Source organism: Solea solea, chromosome 1, assembly GCF_958295425.1.
Source record: "Solea solea chromosome 1, fSolSol10.1, whole genome shotgun sequence".
Taxonomy (NCBI): Eukaryota; Metazoa; Chordata; class Actinopteri; order Pleuronectiformes; family Soleidae; genus Solea; species Solea solea.
Genome location: NC_081134.1, coordinates 27,203,165 through 27,226,104, shown reverse-complemented (window position 1 = coordinate 27,226,104; position 22,940 = coordinate 27,203,165). Strand labels below are relative to the sequence as shown.

At 44.0% G+C, this 22,940-nt stretch overlaps 1 protein-coding gene across 1 annotated transcript; it reads right to left on the bottom strand.

Annotated features, from left to right (window-relative positions):
- Window positions 1–3,731: 3,731 nt before the first annotated feature.
- Window positions 3,732–21,861, bottom strand: LOC131463054 (activin receptor type-2B-like). Its single transcript, XM_058634713.1, has 11 exons — window positions 21,570–21,861; window positions 13,808–14,015; window positions 13,608–13,714; window positions 13,367–13,515; window positions 12,738–12,881; window positions 12,294–12,437; window positions 10,447–10,580; window positions 10,247–10,361; window positions 8,458–8,596; window positions 5,630–5,760; window positions 3,732–5,392 (listed from the first exon to the last, which is right to left on the bottom strand). Exons 1-11 carry the CDS (start codon window positions 21,622–21,624, stop codon window positions 5,153–5,155), a joined length of 1,566 nt encoding a protein of 521 aa, XP_058490696.1. The 5' UTR covers window positions 21,625–21,861; the 3' UTR covers window positions 3,732–5,152.
- Window positions 21,862–22,940: the final 1,079 nt, after the last annotated feature.

Here is a 22,940-nt window from a genome sequence, read left to right as displayed (position 1 = left end):
AAATGATTCACTAAAGCAATAAAGTGATTATTAAGCAGTTGTGTCTTCATTCTAAGAATCATTGTTCACACATGAAAGTGTTACTATATAATGTCAATTGACTAATAAAAAAGTGTGTTGTCCTGTTACTACCTGTAATTACTTGAAACATGTGTTTTGGAGGCCACACGGTGGTGTAGTGGTTAGCACTCTCGCCTTGCAGCGAGAAGACCCGGGTTTGAGCCCCGGTTGGAACAAGGGCCTTTCTGCATGGAGTTTGCATGTTCTCCCCGTGTGTGCGTGGGTTCTCTCCGGGTACTCCGGCTTCCTCCCACAGTCCAAAAACATGCAATGTGGGGATAGGTAAATTGGACACTCCAAATTGACCATAGGAGTGAGTGTGAGAGTGAATGGTTGTTTGTCTCTATCTGTGTGTGGCCCTGCGATGGACTGGCGAACTGTCCAGGGTGTACCCCGCCTATCGCCCGATGTAGCTGAGATTGGCACAGCACCCCCCGCGACCGTCTGGTTGAGGATAAAGCGGTAGATGATGATGATGATGATGTGTTTTGGAGGTGTGACTGAGTTTGTGAGAAGTTTTTATGCAATTCAATGGAAACCACTTATGGTGGGACATCCCAGGATTTTGATCATAAACTGATTATCATTAAGAACATGATTGTGATTGTGATTGTGACTTATGGTGGGACATCCCAGGATTTTGATCATAAACTGACGATCATTAAGAACATGATTGTGATGTAACACATAATATAAAAAGATTCAAATGCAACATTTTAGAGGTGCTTTTGTGAATATGTGGGATTGTGCTTGTGCTACAGTGTCAACATAAAGTGAATATGTGCATAAGGGAAATGTGCTTGGGGGATGTGTTGTTGTTCTTGTTGTGTTAATGTTAATGCTTGTGCAACACTTTAATAGAAGTTTTTATTTAAAAACAAAATCTGCTCAATGGTGCTTGGCTTCAAACGGCTTCTTCTCTGGCTGACGATCTCGCCAGACTTCGAAAAGATCCTCTCACAGGGGACAGAGGATGCTGGTGTGCAAAGACACTGCATTGCTACTATAAAAAGGTGCGGGTAGGCAGCCTTTTGGAGGAGCCAATACTTTAATGGGTCCTCTGTCCTGGGCAGCAGTTTGTCCTTCAGATATCTGGATAAGTAAAGAAAAAAATATGCAAGATCATTCAGTCAAGATAATAAGTTGATATTACAAAATATTACAAGCTATATCATAACATTCATTCATTTTCTGTAACCATTACATCCTTGCAATTGTTGCGGGAAGATATTTTGCAATACCATATTAAAGTATATTATATTAGGCTATATTATATTATATTATAAAACACCTACCTTGGGGGGTGACACAAGGTCGAAGTGTTCCCATACACGGGATCGCTTTCTTCCATCGGATTCTCCATCATTCAAGTAGGATAGTCGCTGTCAAAGGTCTCTCAGAACGCTATGAAGCAGGGGGAAACACTGGGCATCTCGAGTCTCCTTATAATGAATGAAGCCACGTCAAAGTTTTCGAATCAGTCACCTCACTTCCGGTGGTTCGTTGTGACGTATGACGCTTCAAACGTCATCGGTCACATGATCGCAGAGATTTGATACAAGCCTCGACACAGCGTTTCGAACCAGCCTGCTTCAATAAAGTGAAGCAGGCTTCGGAGTCAGTGTCAAACGTCCCATCTCTAGTAAAAACACACAGTAAACATTTCAACAGTATTTAATGTTTATTTCATGTACAAAAAAGATAAAATTGAATTAACCCTTTGCTTTCTACAGTGATTCTTATTTGTGTGCGCATGCGCACGTGTCTGTGTGTGAGGTGTCATTGTGCTGAGGACGAGAACTACATTCATTTATGATAATGATCCTGGCACTGAGGACAGAGAGAGACCTCACACACACGTTTGTTTGTTTGCTTTCTACAAACACCACAGTTTAAAAACAGAGTTTAAATCAAACATCTATTTTACAATAATCATCGTTTGTCAAAATAAAAGTGAAAAAATAAAATAAACCCACTTTACTTTGAACAGCATCACAACAGGATGGATTTATCTGAGTTCAGTTGATTTTCATTTCACTACGGAGGATTTTTAGTGCCAGGAAAAAGAAAGAAAAGAGGGAAAGTTCCGAGTTTATGTGCAAACATTTGTACTATAAAGTTTCGTTTTCACCTTTAATCTCATATCAACTGAATTATTGATATGAAAACATTTAAAAAATACAATTTCATTCAAATATTCTGCCTCATTTTTCTATTTCCTGCCTCTAATACTCTGCCGTATGTTGTTGTGTACGTACATAACATATTTATATTTATTTTTAAACAGCTTCATCGCTCCAGTGTCATTTTTTTGTTTGATGTTTTTTTTTTTTTATAATAATAAAAAAATGCTCAAACTTTAGTTTATTCTTCTTTTAGCATATTTGAAACATTTGTCTCTTTGTTCTACAGTTGAGCTACAACAGTGAAACGTGAGGTACAAGATTTACATCATCATCATCATTACTGTCCTGGTGGAGGCTTTTAAAGATGGCCGCCTCTTAATGTCCTTCATGAGTTTTAAAGTTTTTTAAAAAAGTGTTAAAGTAAAATAAAAAACATGAACCAGGAAGTAGTTTTGATGCTGAGAACAAAACATAATAATAATAATATTATTATTTGTCTATGAACTCATGAAGCACATAAGGAGGCGGCCATCTTTCCATGTGACACTGACCCCTGGAAAACAGCATGGGAAACCCCAGACAGTTCCCCGGTCCCTTTGGATCAACAGGAAGCTGATCCAAAGGGTCACGTGACACATGTCAGTATTATTACACACACAGACAGTCACTGACTGGAGAAAGTGAGAATCGCTGATTCATGGTTTCTCCTCAGGCACTTTGATTGGCCGAAACAATGGAAGCATCACAAACACCACGCTGCTAGTTAGCCGCTCAGTGACACTAACTTGTTAATCTGACGTCATCTCAACATTATTTTGAAAACATTTCATGTATAAAAAAAAACCTTCAACGTTTAAACACTTACTAAGAATTATTCTGATGTTAGCCAATGCAGCGCTAACAGAAACAATTTACACAGCTAACAGTAGGAGCTAACAAAAGCAGCTAACAGTTTCAGTAGTAAGTAAGTGAGTCAGACAGGAAGTGAAAATGTTGTTTCCTGCGTTTGAAGGTCAAAGGTCAAATATCTGGTTTCACTGTGACTTGTTAACGAAGCTAACTGTAGCATTGCGACAACACGATGGATATGAATAAGTGACCCTGTGTTTTTCTGCTCTCTCCTGAACTAAAGCGCCCCATGTGGCGGCGCCATGTCGCTGTGTTGCTAACGCTTTAATGAGGTAATATGTTCCTGAAAAAACACCTGGAGCTGAGTCCGCTCATGAGTTTGTCTGCGTCCATACGTCTTCTGAGAAGGTCAGAGGTCACATGTGATGTCACATCACCCCTGGATATGCCCAGAAAAAAAAACATTTAGAACAGCTGATTCAAAGGTGAATTATTGCAAGATTAGTGTGGACAGTTGTTTGAGTGAAAACGTGAGTTTCTAAACGTTTTCTGATTCACTGGCGTGACAGAAGGAAGCAAGGAACCAAGAGACGAAGCACAGACGAGTGAAATAAAGGCACGACACTGAAGAGAGGAGACGAATGAAGGAAACACTAAGTAAACGACAGAAAGGACATAAGAGAAAGTGGGCGGAGCTCAGTCCAGGTGGTTTGATTGGCAGTTCAGATCAGCCAGTGAAAAAAAGCCAAAACATTTTATTTATAAAGTCGAGGTTTGAGTGAAAAAAACCTGTTGAGTTTCATCAGAATAAAAAAAACATTCATGTCTCTAAACAACAATAACAAAGTAAACAAAAACAAACATCTGTAACTTAGCAACAAAGTAACCACACGTAAAAAATCTGAGGTATTTCTGCTGTTCTGAGGTCTGAGATCTGTGTTCTACTACTTCTGTCTGAACATCTGTTCCCTCAGTTCATCACACACACACACATACATACACACACATATACAAATACACAAGTAAAATAATCAAACACACAAAAATATTCATCATCTTAATCATCAGCAGCATGGTTGTAGACATTCACTGTTACTATGGCAACACGGAAATAACAAAACATCATAATAATAATAGTTTAAAAACGTGTGTGTGTTTGTTTGGGCCTGAAAAATAAAACAAGAAAAGATGAAGAGATGATGTCCTTTGACCTCTGTGACCTTTCACTGACTCATTCCCTCACATCACTTCCTGTTCCTTAGCTCTGAGCTGATTGGCAGACGTGAGGGAAGGTCAAAGGTCACGTGACTTTGACGTAACACACACACACACACACTCACTCACTGTGACCTCCTGAGGTCGTACACTGAGTAAATTCACATATTCATAAGAGCCAATAGGCTTTGAGCACCCTCAGATAAACACCTCCCACCTGGCATTGGCCCCACCCCTTCCCTTTGACCTGGTTAACCTGAGAAGTTTTTTTTTATTTCCGAGTCAGCCAATCGAATCACTGTGTGTGAACATTTCCTGCTTCCTGGCTCCTGACGACCAATCACATCCCAGCATTCAAACGCAGCCAAAGCCCTCCCTCTGACATCACTTCCTGTTTCAGTGATGTGTCGTCAAGCATGAGGAAAAAACTTCTGCGTTAACAGTCATCGAGTTCCTGCGGCATCGTGGGAAACAAAAGGTGGTTGCTAGGTAACGCCGCTGTTGCCAGGAAGGAAGGAGGGAAGGAGGAAGGAAAGAAGGAAGGTAGATCCAGGTGTGACGGAGGAACGATAAAAAAATTATTAAAAAGGAAGAAAAGTCATCGCTGAGGAGAAAGACGAGCATTCACTGAGTCAGACCTGAACCTGTGTGTGTCTGTGCATGTGCATGTGTGTGTGCATGTGTGTTTGTGTGTGTGTGTGTGTGTGTGTGTGCGTGCTGGTATTTGTCCAAAAGGATAAAGAGAAAAAAATCCAACGCTCAAATAGCAGCTGCTTTAAATTCCACTGAGAAAAGGAGATAGAGTGTGTGTGTGTGTGTGTGTGTGTCATTCAGAGGAAGTTGATGCGTGTGTTAGAAAAATAAAAAAATAAAAAGGCTCCTCCAAACAGAAAAACTCTTCTTCATATACTGGACTCTTTGGGCGGCAGGTCGACATTGGTTACCATGGAAACAGGTGTCACTGTGGAGACCAGCGGGGCCCGGTGGTCAGAGGTAGGCGGGGCGATGGTGGCGATGGTGGCGATGGTGGCGGTGAGGCGGCGGATCTGGGAGATCCTCTCCTCCACGCAGCCGGCGGACAGACGAGCCTCGGCGTCGTGATCCCAGCATTCCTCTGCTGTCTCACACACCTGAGACAGGCCCTGCAGGGGGCACACACAAGACCACAGACTGAGACACAGACCATAGACCACAGACTGAGACACAGACCATAGACCACAAACTGAGACACAGACTGAGACACAGACCATAGACCACAGACTGAGACACAGACCATAGACCACAGACTGAGACACAGACCATAGACCACAGACTGAGACACAGACCATAGACCATAGTGGCACAGACAGACAGAGACACACACAGACAGACACACTCACGCTGTGTTTGAGCCACACGTCTTTGAAGAGCGGCCTCGTCTTCTTATGGACGACGACGTCCTGAAGGTCCTCGAGGGACGGATGGACACCAACGTCTTCTTCAAACGGCAGCAGGTACTGATCCACTGGACCTGACACACACACACTGTGTAAGCTTCATGCTAACAGAACAAGCTAACAACAAAATACTATGTCGACGTCATGCTAACAACACAGAACTGTGTGTGTGTGTGGATGTTTTATTAGCATTTAGCAAAGCTTCTTTATGTGTTTCAATGATGACTGAGGTAATGCTAAAAGAACCTCAGTGGACATTAGCTAACATTAGCCAGCGTGTGTGTCTGTGTGTGTGTGTGTGTGTGTGTGTGCCCGCTTGTATGCGTGTGTGTATCAGGGGCATTTTATGCCAGCACACTATACTAAAACGCCTTAACCGTGTCGCCTACGCTGCATAAAGACTGAAAACAGACACGTGTATTGCGAATACACCAAATAATGAAGGGGGACGCCTGTGCGCACGCTCGTCTCAATGTACAAATAATTATTTACTTAATGATGACGAATTTTGAGTTGCTTCACTTCACAATTCAAGCAGTCCACGTATTACCAAGAGAGACCAATTTGACAGTTACATATATATATACACATACATACATATATACAGTGTATACAAAAATGTGATCATACATTTTGTTGCATGTCACACTTAGCTATGTTTCACCAATGAAGAGATTGATGGTTCAATGTCACACAACTTAATTTTATTTATTTAAAAAATAATTCTTAGTAAAATCAAAGAGCTGGTGCACCAAAGCAGCAGCAGCAGGGTGTGCGGCCGGTGGTGCAGCGGGGGAAAACGCAAATGCCGCTGTTCACCTCACAGGTGCTGAAAAGTGACAATGCATCACTCACCGTCTACCAGGGCAAAACACATGCAGATGACCAGTGGCAGTGTTTTGTAACATCCTCAACCTGCTGCAATAAATGCTTCAGTTCTTCATAAAAAAAAAAATTGCGTCGATGACGCGGAGAAACTTCATCATGTGCCTCGCAACTGAACTGCGTTCTGTCCACATGAGCAAAAGCCCGACACGTCGTGCATTAATTAATTAAACAGTTTTATGTTTCAAGAAACAATTAATTTCTATTGAGTTATAAATTAAAAAAAAATAAAAGGGCTTTTATCGGTAATTTCAAGAGCGGAACAGATTCAATTTCTGTTTGTCAATAAACACATTTTCTCACTTGTTAGAATTCACATTTTTAAGTGGGCATGTGCGTTAGAAAAATAAAAAAATAAAAAGGCTCCTCCAGACAGAAAAACTCTTCTTCATATACTGGACTCTTTGGGCAGCAGGTCCATATTGGTTACCATGGAAACAGGTGTCACCGGTGGTCAGAGGTAGGCGGGGCGTTTTCTGTTTTCTGTATGCGGAACGGGACCTGTGTCCTCTCATCATCCCTGCGCTGTCATATGTAAACTTTGCGTCTGGCACCTTATGATTTACAAATGACGCGCTGGTTGTAGGCTATACCTGGTCATATTGCTGTTGGTTATGTTTAACGTGATGATTACATGCTGCGCAAATAGAGCACAGGATAATAAAAAATATAAGTACTGTAGGCTAGAGTTGTCACGATACCGATACCTTTTAGGCCTTTTCTATGTGCTTTATACTTTGACATCCTTTAACTCTTCCTTCCTCAGCCTGTACACAGAGCATATAGCCTAATATTAGCCAATACTAACCTGGTATTCCACATATAAATGTGGGTGACGACACTGCAGGTGTTTTATGAGGTTGGATGTGTTCATGTTTGGCTCCTAAAGCTTGGTGGCAGCGCCTGCACAGTGGACGGCCATCGTCTATTGCTTTACCGTCTGTGCCTCGTTTAAAGCCAAAATAGTTCCAAATGTGACTTTTGGAGTTTGTTTTTTTTGAGCAAAGTTAGCCGATTTACACACGCACGTTACAGGGACATAGACCTTAATTTTTGGAGACACGTCCTGTGGTCTGACGAAACTAAAATCAAACTGTTTGGCCATAATAACCATTGTTACATTTGGAGGAAAAAGGGGGAAGCTTGCAAGCCTGAGAAAACCATCCCAACTTTGAAATTACGGGGGTGGCAGCATCATGTTGTGGGGTTGTTTTGCTGCAGGAGGGATTGGTGCACTTCCCAAAATAGATGGCATCATGAGGAAAGAACATTATGTGGAAATACTGAAGCAACATCTCAAGACATCAGCCAGGAAGTTGAAGCTTGGGCGCAAATGGGTCTTCCAAATGGACAATGACCCGAAGCATACTGCTTCTGAATCAATCTGGAAATTGCACCCCAGGATGAACCAGACTTGTGCAAGTCCACAATTCTCTTCCTGATATCTTGGCTGATTTCTTTTGAATTTCCCATGATGTTACACAAAGAAGCAGTGTTTCAGGTGTGCCTTAAAATACATCCACAGGTGTGTCTCTAATTAACTCAAATGTTGTCAATAAACCTATCAGAAGCTTCCAAAGACATGACATGTTCATTTGGACTTTCCCAAATAGTTTAAAGGCATAATAATCTTAGTGTATGTAAACTTCTGACTTTGAAGAAAGAAAGAAAAAATTGTCTAAAAAAAATCCTTCTCTCATTATTCTGGTATTTAGCAAATAGAATTAATTTTGGTAATCCTAACGGACAGTGATTGTCTGATTTCATATCAGACAGTGAGAAAAAAAGCATATGTGTCTTATGAAAAAAGTGTATGCAAACTTCTGGTTTCAACTGTATATGTGTGTGTGTGTCTGTCTGTGTGTATGTATGTGTGTGTGTGTTACCGTCTGCAGCCGTGCAGCGAGACACCAGCTCCCACAGAACCAGACCCATGGCGTACATGTCGATCCTCAGGAAAGCATCTCTCTGGAAGTTAATGGCTCCTTCAAGAACCTCAGGAGCCATGTAACGCCAGGTCCCTACCTACACACACACACACACACACACATCAGTATACCACACACACCAGTATATCACACACGCACACCAGTATATCACACACACATCAGTATATCACACACACACCAGTACATCACACACACACCAGTATATCACACACATCAGTATATCACACACACACCAGTATATCACACACATCAGTATATCACACACACACACCAGTATATCACACACATCAGTATATCACACACACACCAGTATATCACACACATCAGTACATCACACACACACCAGTATATCACACACATCAGTATATCACACACATCAGTATATCACACACACACCAGTATATCACACACATCAGTATATCACACACATCAGTACATCACACACACACCAGTACATCACACACACACCAGTATATCACACACACACATCAGTATATCACACACACCAGTATATCACACACATCAGTATATCACACACACATCAGTATATCACACACATAAGTATATCACACACACATCAGTATATCACACACATCAGTATATCACACACACATCAGTATATCACACACATAAGTATATCACACACACATCAGTATATCACACACACATCAGTATATCACACACACACACACATAAGTATATAACACACACATCAGTATAGCACACAAACATCAGTGTATCACACACAAGTATATCACACACACATCAGTATATCACACACATCAATATATCACACACATCAGTATATCACACATCAGTGTATCACACACACACATCAGTATATCACACACACAAGTATATCACACACACATCAGTGTATCACACACACAAGTATATCACACACACATCAGTGTATCACACACACAAGTATATCACACACATCAGTATATCACACACACACACAAGTATATCACACACATCAGTATATCACACACACATCAGTGTATCACACACAAGTGTATCACACACATCAGTATATCACACACAAGTGTATCACACACATCAGTATATCACACACACATCAGTATATCACACACACATCAGTATATCACACACACACACAAGTATATCACACACACATCAGTGTATCACACACAAGTGTATCACACACATCAGTATATCACACACACATCAATATATCACACACACATCAGTATATCACACACACACACACAAGTATATCACACACACATCAGTATATCACACATGCATCAGTATCACACACACACACACAAGTATATCACACACACATCAGTATATCACTCACGCATCAGTATCACACACACATCAGTATATCATACACACATCAGTATATCACACACACACACAAGTATATCACACACACCAGTATATCACACACACACACAAGTATATCACACACACCAGTATATCACACACATCAGTATATCACACACACATCAGTGTATCACACACACAAGTATATTATACACATCAGTATATCACACACATCAGTACATCAGTATATCACACACACATCAGTATATCTCACACATCAGTATATCACACACATCAGTACATCAGTATATCACACACACCAGTATATCACACACACTCACACAGACACACTCACTCATACACACACATGCACACACACACACATCAGTATACCACACACACACACACACACACACACACACACACTCACCTGTCCGTGTGTCCCTCCTGGAGGTTCTCCTGGTTCAAAGATGACAGCGAGTCCAAAGTCTCCAATCACAGCAGTGAGGTCTGAACGTAACATGACGTTCTTACTCTTAAAGTCCCTGACACACACACACACACACGCACAGGCATGAGTACTGGTCCACCTGGTTGACCTTTAACCTGGGTGTACTGTGCTGACCTCACCTGTGAGCGATGGCAGGTTTGAGTTTCGGGACATCCTCGTGAAGGTAGGACAGACCACACGCCATGGACTCACAGACGAGACACAGCTGACACCAGCTGAGCACGTTTCCCTTCAGGAAGTCACACAGAGAGCCCTGCACACACACATGACCTTTGACCTTTAACAACACAGAGAGCCATTAACACAGACATGACCTTTGACATTTATCAACACACAGAGAGCCCTGCACACACACAACCTTTGACCTTTAACAACACTCAGAGAGCCCTGCATACACACATGACCTTTGACATTTAACAACACTCAGAGAGCCCTGCACACACATGACCTTTAACAACACAGAGAGCCCTGCACACACACACACGACCTTTGACCTTTAACAACACTCAGAGAGCCCTGCACACGACCTTTGACCTTTAACAACCAGAGAGCCCTGCACACACACATGACCTTTAACAACACAGAGAGCCCTGCACACACACGACCTTTGACCTTTAACAACACTCAGAGAGCCCTGCACACACACATGACCTTTAACAACACAGAGAGCCCTGCACACACACACAACCTTTGACCTTTAACAACACTCAGAGAGCCCTGCATACACACATGACCTTTAACACTCAGAGAGCCCTGCACACACACATGAACTCTGACCTTTAAGAACACTCAGAGAGCCCTGCACACACACGACCTTTGACAACACTCAGAGAGCCCTGCACACACACATGACCTTTAACAACACAGAGAGCCCTGCACACACACACGACCTTTGACCTTTAACAACACACAGAGAGCCCTGCACACACATGACCTTTGACAACACACAGAGAACCCTGCACACACACATGACCTTTGACCTTTAACAACACAGAGAGCCCTGCACACAGACATGACCTTTGACATTTAACAACACACAGAGAGCCCTGCGCACACACGACCTTTGACCTTTAACAACACTCAGAGAGCCCTGCATACACACATGACCTTTGACATTTAACAACACTCAGAGAGCCCTGCACACACACGACCTTTAACAACACAGAGAGCCCTGCACACACACACGACCTTTAACAACACACAGAGAGCCCTGCACACACACATGACCTTTGACAACACACAGAGAGCCCTGCACACACACAACCTTTGACAACACTCAGAGAGCCCTGCACACACACATGACCTTTGACCTTTAACAACACACAGAGAGCCCTGCACACACAACCTTTGGCCTTCAACAACACACAGAGAGCCCTGCACACACACGACCTTTGACCTTTAACAACACTCAGAGAGCCCTGCACACACACGACCTTTGACAACACACAGAGAGCCCTGCACACACACAACCTTTAACAACACACAGAGAGCCCTGCACACACACATGACCTTTGACAACACACAGAGAGCCCTGCACACACACAACCTTTGACAACACTCAGAGAGCCCTGCACACACACATGACCTTTGACCTTTAACAACACACAGAGAGCCCTGCACACACAACCTTTGACCTTCAACAACACACAGAGAGCCCTGCATAGACACATGACCTTTGACATTTAACAACACAGAGAGAGCCCTGCACACACGACCCTTAACACTCAGAGAGCCCTGCGCACACACGACCTTTGACCTTTGACAACACACATAGAACCCTGCACACACATGACCTTTGACAACACACAGACACAGGTCGGTCAGTGAACACACCGTGTGTAGGAAACTGTCAATCATCTGAAAACATCATGGTGTGTTCAATGACATTAGTTGAAGAGTTACGTTTTCACACTCCTCTCCCTCCTCCCCCTCCCCCTCCCCCTCAACCTCTCCCCTCCCCCCTCACCCTCTCGTGGTACTCGGTGATGAGCCATAGCTCCGCCTCCAGGTGACTCCCCCTCCTCTCTGCACCGACGTACTTCAGGATGTTTTCATGTCTCATTCCTGGAATGATGAAGATGTCTCGCTCATTCTGCCACGACTCCTTATTCTGAGGAGGAGGAGGAGGAGGAGGAGGAGGAGGAGAGAGAGAGGAGGGAGAGAGATTGAGGGGATGACAGAGAGAGGATGATGAGAGACAGGAGGGAGAGAGGAGAGACAGAGGAGAGAGAGGGGAGGAGAGAGAGGAAGAGAGAGGAGGAGATAGAGAGAGGGGAGGAGCGAGAGATAGGAGAGAGAAAGAGAGAGCGAGAGGAGTGGAGAGAGAGATGATGAGCAGTACTAATACACAGTAGTTTACCTGTTAACCTGGTAGATTAGCTGGTTAGTGTTAGCTGGTTAGCATTAATACCTGAATGGGGAAAATCTTCACGGCCACGTGTTCATTCATCACCTGACCCTTCCACACACAGCCAAAGCGCCCTCTAGCCTTCACCTCCAGTAACTGCAGCGGCTTGAGACCCAGCAGTGGAGAGGCAGGAGTAGGACAAGGGTCCTGAGAGACACATGAGAGACACATGAGACAGAAGACATGAAACATTATACATCTGTAATCACATGATCATGTCTTTATCTTAAACTGAAGTTTGTAAACCACTCACTCTCACACACCAAGCCTCATAGAGAAAATCAGTGATTTTAGCTGGTGGGGACATAGGAGCTGCTGGTCCTCTGATGCCTCCTGTGGTCACTTTGTGTCACTGAGGTCAATCTGAATGAAGACTTTCATATGCCAAATTTACACAACCAGACATAAGAACCTAGTGATGGAGGCAGCAGTGGATCAACAACTCCTATGTGTGATGTTTAAATCACTGATTTTCTCCATGAGGTTTGATGTGGGAGAGTGAGTGGTTTAACTTTGATATTGTGAGACAACCAGCTGTAGTTCTATCAACCTACCACACAAGGGCGCCAAGACTCCATGTTTTCCATCTGTGTGTGTGTGTGTGTGTGTGTGTGTGTGTGCGTGTGTCTGACCTCAGTGATGTCCACATGTCTGTACGGTGGTTTCCTGTGTGTGTACATCCACACAGCAGTGAGCAGAGCAGCAGATAACATGGTGACAGGCAGCAGACAGTAACTCATCATATGGTACATGCCCAGGCTGGGGGGCGGAGCCTTCATCACTGTAATACACACACACACACACACACTGTTCAGTTTAGACACACAGACAGAGACAGTGTGGACAGACAAACAGACAGACAGACAGACTCACATGGTCCACTGGTGTCCGGCAGGTGAGTGAATTTGTCGTTACAGAAGTTTCCTTCACAGCAGCAGAAGAAAACCTGAGGACTTTCCTCTGTGGCCACGCACTCTGACCTGAGGGGGCGGGGACAGAGAGGCAGGGTCAAAGGTCAAAGGGCTCTGTGCTGGTGTGTGTCACTGTGTGTGTGTGTGTGTGTGTGTGTGTACCGGTCATAGCAGTTGAAGTCGTCCAGCCAGCAGCCTTTCTTCACCAGCTGAACACTTCCTGAGTCGTTCCTCCAGGAGGCGTAACAGTGCGAGCGCTTGTCTGTGTCTTCTTCACAGCGCTCCACGCCGCTGCGATTCGTCTGCTCTAGCTCAAAGTTCACGTTGTAGTAAACACACTCCATGGTGTTCGTGTCGCCACCACACACACCTGTACACACACACACACACACAGAGTTAACATGTGCTCCCACAAGGGACGCTGTGACATCGTTTTCTTCACCTCCTGTTGTTATTTACAGGGAGGAGCAGGGGCAAGCAACAGAGAGAGAGAGAGCTACCACGCACACCCACCCCCATGCACGCGCGCACACACACACACACACACACACACACACACACACACAAAAGTAAGCCTGGAGTACATACTTGCCAAGTACAGAGTACACAAGTATGATTCTTCAATTGGAACAGCAGCTACTTCCTTGTTCTACTGTTTGAATGGCGGGTGGCGCCGAGTGCTTAAGCCTCATTAGCGCCATCTACAGTATTGATAAATGAACATATTAAATACTTTTAATAAATGCATATATGTAGTTATTATTTTCACATTTTAAATATTTAACTTCATTAATTCTATAATAAATAGATATATTACAGCATAGAGTGGTGTGTGTATATATATACACATACACACGTATATATGTGTATGTATATATATATGTATGTGTGTGTATATACATATATATATATATATATATATATACATATATATATATATATATATATATATATATATATATATATATATATATATATATATATACAGTGCCTTGTGAAAGTATCCGGCCCCCTTGAACTTTTCAACCTTTTGCCACATTTGAGGCTTCAAACATAAAGATATAAAATTGAAATTTTTTGTCAAGAATCAACAAGTGGGACACAATTGTGAAGTGGAACGAAATTCATTGGATAATTTATACTTTTTTAACAAATAAAAAACTGAAAAGTGGGGCGTGCAATATTATTCGGCCCCTTTACTTTCAGTGCAGCAAACTCACTCCAGAAGTTCAGTGAGGATCTCTGAATGATCCAATGTTGTCCTAAATGACTGATGATGATAAATAGAATCCACCTGTGTGTAATCAGGTCTCTGTATAAATGCACCTGCTCTGTGATAGTCTCAGGATTCTGTTTAAAGCGCAGAGAGCATCATGAAGACCAAGGAACACACCAGGCAGGTCCGAGATACTGTTGTGGAGAAGTTTAAAGCTGGATTTGGATACAAAAAGATTTCCCAAGCTTTAAACATTGCAAGGAGCACTGTGCAAGCAATCATATTGAAATGGAAGGAGTATCAGACCACTGCAAATCTACCAAGACCCGGCCGTCCCTCCAAACTTTCATCTCGAACAAGGAGAAGACTGATCAGAGATGCAGCCAAGAGGCCCATGATCACTCTGGATGAACTGCAGAGATCTACAGCTGAGGTGGGAGAGTCTGTCCATAGGACAACAATCAGTCGTACACTGCACAAATCTGGCCTTTATGGAAGAGTGGCAAGAAGAAAGCCATTTCTCAAAGAAATCCATAAAAAGTCTCGTTTAATGTTTGCCACAAGCCACCTGGGAGACACACCAAACATGTGGAAGAAGGTGCTCTGGTCAGATGAAACTAAAATTGAACTTTTTGGCCACAATGCAAAACGATATGTTTGGCGTAAAAGCAACACAGCTCATCACCCTGAACACACCATCCCCACTGTCAAACATGGTGGCGGCAGCATCATGGTTTGGGCCTGCTTTTCTTCAGCAGGGACAGGGAAGATGGTTAAAATTGATGGGTAGATGGATGGAGCCAAATACAGGACCATTCTGGAAGGAAACCTGTTGGAGTCTGCAAAAGACCTGAGACTGGGACGGAGATTTATCTTCCAACAGGACAATGATCCTAAACATAAAGCCAAATCTACAATGGAATGGTTCACAAATAAACGTATCCAGGTGTTAGAATGGCCCAGTCAAAGTCCAGACCTGAATCCAATCGAGAATCTGTGGAAAGAGCTGAAGACTGCTGTTCACAAACGCTCTCCATCCAACCTCACTGAGCTTGAGCTGTTTTGCAAGGAAGAATGGGCAAGAATTCCAGTCTCTCCGTGTGCAAAACTGATAGAGACATATCCCAAGCGACTTGCAGCTGTAATTGCAGCAAAAGGTGGCGCTACAAAGTATTAAAGCAAGGGGGCCGAATAATATTGCACGCCAACTTTTCAGTTTTTTATTTGTTAAAAAAGTTTAAATTATCCAATAAATTTGGTTCCACTTCACGACTGTGTTCCACATTTTGTTGATTCGTGACAAAAAATTTAAATTTTATATCTTTATGTTTGAAGCCTCAAATGTGGCAAAAGGTTGAAAAGTTCAAGGGGGCCGGATACTTTCACAAGGCACTGTATATATACACATATATGTAGATATTATATTTAAATACATATACAATGACCGTGTGACTTTAATATAAATCTAAAATTCAAAGTTAAAATAAATAAAACATTAATAATATACAAACTTTCAAACTGTCAGGTCAAACTGTTTCCATTGAAAACAAAATAACACGTCAACAACAAATCTATGGATCATACCGAGCGTCTAATGACAGCGACGTCTGAGCCAGCGGATCATTTCATCGGGACAGGCCGAGGTAACGCTGCTCTGTGCCGTGCACAGTGAGCGCCGAGCGTCCGCAGAGGCGGAGCTTATCACCTCCGACAACGTCGCTGCCAAACTATCAATACGTCTTATCTTCATACACAAACCACATGTTTGAATTCTAAATGACTCATTTCTCGCCTCAAATGATCTTAAAACTTTGTTCCGGGACACAGAAAAATATTTCTTTCAGGTTTATATTTGTATTATCTGCTGCTATGTTCCGCCGAAATGCATTCTGGGATACATGGCTTTCCAAAGTACGCTTAAGTCACCTCCAATGCATACTTGGTAAAACAGGCGGAGCCAGAACACTTCCGGGTTTGAGAACCGTCCTCGCTGCTTACGACTTGAGAATTGGAACAAAACTTGGACTGAGGCTGATGACGTTTTCACAAGTACAGGATGCACAAGTACGCACAAGTACGCACAAGTACACACAAGTACACACAAGTACACACAAGTACACACAAGTACACACAAGTATGGATATTGAGTGGCTCAGTGGTTAAGACTGGTACCCTGTGTGTGAAAGACATCATGTTCGCAATGGTCGCAAGTTCGACTCCACCCCTGGCTGATTGTACTCAATTCCATTGTAAGTCGCTTTGGATAAAAGCGTCTGCTAAATGACATGTAATGTAATGAGAAACGGCCACTGGCTATTTATGGGCACTAGATGGGACCTTTGACCCCTGAGATCATTTTATTTTTAATATTTAATTCCTGTGATTTGGTGCAAATAAAAACCTTCAGAATAAAAGCAAAGTGAAAGACTGAGTTGACTGACAGCCAATCTGTGCTTTAACTGTTGCCAGGCAACCACACACACATTCTACAGTGCTTATTATCATTAATTCTTCACAGTGTGTCAATATTTAAATGGAGCCAACTGAATTGCATTCAATGAAATCTCATGAAATGTTACATTATAATCAGTAAAAATCCTCATGTGACGCTTTTTAATTTAATGAAACTGTGAATGTTGTGAAATCATTCACTAAACTTTAGTGAATGAATTAAAGACACACACACACACAGAGACAGATACACACACACAGAAACACAGAGACAGACAGACACACACACACACACAGAGAGACACATACACACACACAGAAACACAGAGACAGACAGACAGACAGACAGACAGACACACACACACACACACAAAGAGACAGACAGAGACGTCTTTAACCTGATGATCATGAAGTACACACACACACACACACACACACAGTCTGCAGTCAGGACTCATCAGTATTCTGGAGGTCGACCTTGGTCGCCATGGAGACCTGTGAGCTAATGGCTGAGTGAGTGTGTGTGTGTGTTTACATTTAGTTCAACTTTTAAAAACTTGAGCAGTGAGTCAGTCTCACACACACACACACACACACACACACACACACACACACGCGCACACGCACACACACACACACACACTGATGGATCATTAAAGGCACAGTTCTGTTTATTTTTATATAAAAGCAACTTCAACATCAAACTCGTTCCCGCGGCTGCGTCACAATGGCCACCCCATGAGGTGGCAGGTGTTTCCGTGGCAACGGCCCCCGGCAGGCTGTGAGGGCGACATGAGAGCCTTACAGACACAATGAAGATGGAGAGGTCAGACATGTCTGTCTCTAACAATAATGTGTGTGTGTGCAATCATGTGACTATGAACACCAACACACACACTTGACCATATGCAAATTAGCCTTCTGTTCTGGCTGATTATCAGCAGCAGGGGGCGCTCACAGTGCAGCCACTGCTAACTGTATTAGTACCGACTGTAACCGTTAAAGAGCAGCATGTAGACAGTCAACTTTCTCTCTTATTGTGTTAAAAATAAATGCAGAATGTTCTCATGACCTTTGACCTCAGGCACAGATGTCACTTCTCATATCATGTGTATTAAACAGTGACAGCTGCGCACACACACACACACACACACACACACACACACACACGAACGCCTGTGGGTGTGGGTGTGGGTGTGTGTGTGTGTGTGTGTGTGTGTGTGTGTGAAAAGTTCCCATGGCTTTGCATATCATATGTTGCTCTGTGACCTCAGTAACACATGCACAGGCATCTGGCAGGCCAAGTGTGTGTGTGACCTCTGACCTCTCATGTCTGGAACTCACAAAGCCTCTCCGCGATTTGAATGTGGTCATTTTGCATGATAAAGTAACACACACACACACACACGACTCTGTTTCTCTGTGAAAAAGACTGCAGACAATGAGTTGACCTCTGACCTCTGAGACAAAACTCCACACTCCAAACCTTTTACTTCTGTCAGTCGACACAAACACCTGCACAGAGGCTAACACCAGGCTAACACATTACATTACATTACATTACATGTCATGTAGCAGACGCTTGTATCCAAAGCAACTTACAATGGAATTGAGTACAATCAGCCAGGGGTGGAGTCGAACTTGCGACCATTGCGACCATGATGTCTTTCACACAGAGTACCGGGTACACTTAACCACTGAGCCACTCCACCCCACACCAGACTAACACCAGGCTAACAACAGGCTAACAACAGGCTAACACCAGACTAATGGCGCATTTCCACCGGCTCTACTCGCCTCGCCACGGCACGGCACAGTTTAAGTAGCGTTTCCACTAGCCTAGTGCCTGGTACCAGGTACTATTTTTAGTACCTGCTCCGTCGAGGTTCCAAGCGTGCTTAAAAGCAGGTACTATGCGATGACTGGTCAGACTACCGGCCGCTGACTGGCCAGACTGCCGTCACAGACAGAAATCAAGCCGAACAGTGCCGAACTGTAGATCACTTAAAACCACTTAACAATCCTAACAACGTGGGTTAATCTCCAACAACAACCAGGGAAACCTCTATATTTAAAAGGAGTCTTTTGTGGAGTGGTGTATTTAGGGACAGCGCCGGTGATCGTGAGCGGCATCACAGAACGCTGCCGCTGTAGCCTGTGGAGTAGGAGGCTGTACTCCGGAGACGTGTGGACAGAAATCAAGCTGAACAGTGCCGAACTGTAGATCAGTTAAAACTACTTAACAATCCTAAAAACGTGGGTTAATCTCCAACAACTACAGAAGTCTGGTGTAAAGTTACTAGTCACGCGTGTGTGTGTGACCACAGTTTCACTCCACTGTGTAGCGATGACTCCGCCCAAGTAGGTACTTTTTGTAGTGGAGATGCGACCTAATCATGCCGTGCCGAGGTGAGCCGGTGGAAACATGCCATAACACCAAGCTAACACCAGGCTAACACCAGGCTAATACCAGATATTTCAAGTTAACACGTTAGTCCGACTTAAGTCCAGCAAGTCTTAGTCAGACTAACGTACCTGGATCATGTGATTTATAGTCTGATTAAACTGTGACTGTAAACGTGATGTTTGTTTACTCTGAAAACATATATGTGTGTGTGTGTGTGTGTGTGTGTGTGTGTGTGCGTGTGCGTGCATCCCTCTCTTTCCCATCCCCCAGAGAGGGAGGGTCATTCCTCTAGTCCATCAGACAGAGGAGGGTAGGGTTGTGGGTGGGGCCTCAGTTGGTCAGTGAAAGAAAGTAGATCACAGTTACAGTGGATGTGTGTGTGTGTGTGTGTGTGTGTGAGAGACAGAGAACAGGAAGTGGATTCTCTGCAGTTGTTTGTGTTTCATTTAAAGTGGGAAGTCAGAACTCCAGAGTGAAGGGGGGGTTCCTTCTGTGGGGCGGGGTCTATTTGAATCATTTGTGACAAACTGCTCCAGATTTGTCAGATTACAGGCGGAGGTTTGAAGTACAAACTGCCCCTCCCCTTTTCTTAACCTGCTGGAGTGAAGCCACGCCCCCTTCCTGCTGCAGGTACACCTGAGGACTCTAAACACTGCAGTACATGTGTCAGGCCTGTATGTGGCGCTGTGACACTGAGCATGTGCTCCGTGTACCAACACCAAACGGGTGACAAAGGGGCGGGAACATCCTGGTAAAACTCCAGAAACTTTCCATGGAAATGATGGGTATTTTTCAACTGTACTAAAGACGAAGAAGAAGGCGATGTTTCCATAAAAAGATTCTCCTGAACTCTAAACTAATCCAGATTATTCACATCAATCTGAATGTGAAAGTTTAGTTTAAGGACCTTTGTCTCCATGGTGATGATGATGATGATGATGATGGTCGTTGTTTTGACCTACAGTAGTAAACATGACAGAAAGCTTGTCCTCACTGACCCACAGGGACAGACGTGAGGACAACCAGGAAGAAGAAGACTGATGGTTGAAAACAGGTGTGGCAACATGGTCTGGTCACCATAGCAACATAAAGACGTATGAAGGGTTCATCCACACAGGAGTGATCAATAATCTGATCAATAATCTGATCAATAATCTGATCAATAATCTGATCAATAATCTTCAAATTTACTGATCCACAGCAGCTTCACTGTTATTTATGAATGAAAAGGTATGTGTGTGTCTGTGAGTGCCTGCGTGTGTCTGTGTGTATGTGCGAGTGTGTGTGACTGTGTCAGTGTGCGTGAGTGTGTGTGTGCGTGTGTCAGTGTGCGTGTGTGACCTTTGACCTCTGAGACAACCCCTAACCCCTTACACACACACACACATTTACCTGCTCACTACTTCTCCTTCATTTCCTTAACGTCGACGCATGCACGCGCGCACACACAACTGCAGGACAGATTCTGGACGTGCGCGCGCGTCCATGCACGGGCATATTAGTATTTTCCCAGCGCGCACGCGCACCACGCCTCCTCTTTCTCCACTACGAGGTCACGTGACCGGGCAGCTTCATTCATCCCTCGTGTCTGTTCCGTAGTAAAAACGTGCGTGCACGCACGGACGAGGAGCGCGTGCCAGGGCGGGAGGAAATAAAGGAGAGAGAGAGAGAAGAGCTCATGATCGATCATCGATCATCAGCAGAGCCGCGTGTCTGCCTGTGCAGACAATGGAGCCGCAAACACGTGCACGCGCGCGGCTGCAGCCAAACACACCTGAAGACATTTCATTCACAGTGAAGACACGAGCATGTCAAACACACAGACACACAGACAGAGGTGGGGGGTGTACCTGCAGACATAATCCCCAGCAGCAGTACCGCTCCGCTCGGCCACGACGCAAACATGGTCCCGCTGGTTCTGATCCTGATCCAACATCTACAGGCCCGGTCCTCCACACCGTGTGTGTTTATGTGTTATAATCCAGTCCTCCAGCAGCAGAACCCGCACACACACCTCTAACTTCACCGCGGACCCGCAGCCATGCGGGGCGGACACAGCTCAGTCCTGTATGTGTGAGCCGCAGAGTCTGCACACACCCTCTCTCTCCCTCTCTCTCTCCCTCTCTTGTCCTCCCGCTCCCTCTGCTCGGGGCTGATGGGGACACGCAGACAGCAGGAAGTGTAAATCTACCATGCACCGCCCCGCACTGACCTTCAAAATAAAATCCTGACGTTAAAAGGTCAGTGTAATAAAAACAGATCATTTACAATCATCACCACTAGATGTCACTGTTTCTCATTGAAATCACACGCGTGGACATCATTATGTAACATCAACTCTCACTTACTTTTATCGTGAAAACAGGAAGTCATGTCTTGTGATGTGATGGAGCTTGACAGTGAAGCTGAACTGAGTCCCGGAGAGAGGGAGAGGGAGGCAGGCAGAGAGAAAGGGAGAGAGAAACAGAGAGAGAGAGAGAGACAGACTAATAGATATGATGATATAATGTGCAACACCACAGATGCATGATGGGTTATTTCATGAATGAATTTTTTTGTGACAATGTGAAATAATTTTACTTATCAAGAATAAAAAGAGGTCAGAGGTCAAAGGTCAGTCACTAGGACCTTAACTGTCCTCTGTCTGACGTCCTCTGAAGTTTTCTGTCACTACAGGACAAAAAAAGACAGACAGACACAGAGATGGACCAGTAACAGGTCCGTCCCACACCTCAGAGATAACCAGTGATTTTAGCTGCTCCTCTACTGCCTCGTGTGGTCACTTTGTGTCACTGACGTCAATCTGAACACTGACGTGACAAAATAGGCCATTTGAACTTAGTGAAAGAGGCAGCAGTGTGTGTGTGTTTGTGGGGGGAGTGAGTGTGTGTGTGTGGGGGGAGAGTGAGTGTGTGTGGGGGGGGAGAGTGAGTGTGTGTGTGTCTGTGAGTGTGTGTGTATGTGGGGGGGAGAGGGACTGCGTGTGTCTGTGTGTGGGGGGAGAGTGAGTGTGTGTGTGCGGGGGGGTGTCTGTGTGTGTGTGTGTGGGGGGGGGGGGGGGGGGGGGTGTGTGTGTGTGTCCAGGTATTACTAATGTTTACGAAACCTGTTTATACAGTCACATCATGGGGACTTGTCTTCCTTGTGGGATCAATCAAGTCCCCATAACATAAATGACTATATTTTAAGGTGAAGATATGTTTTAAGGTTAGGATTAGGTT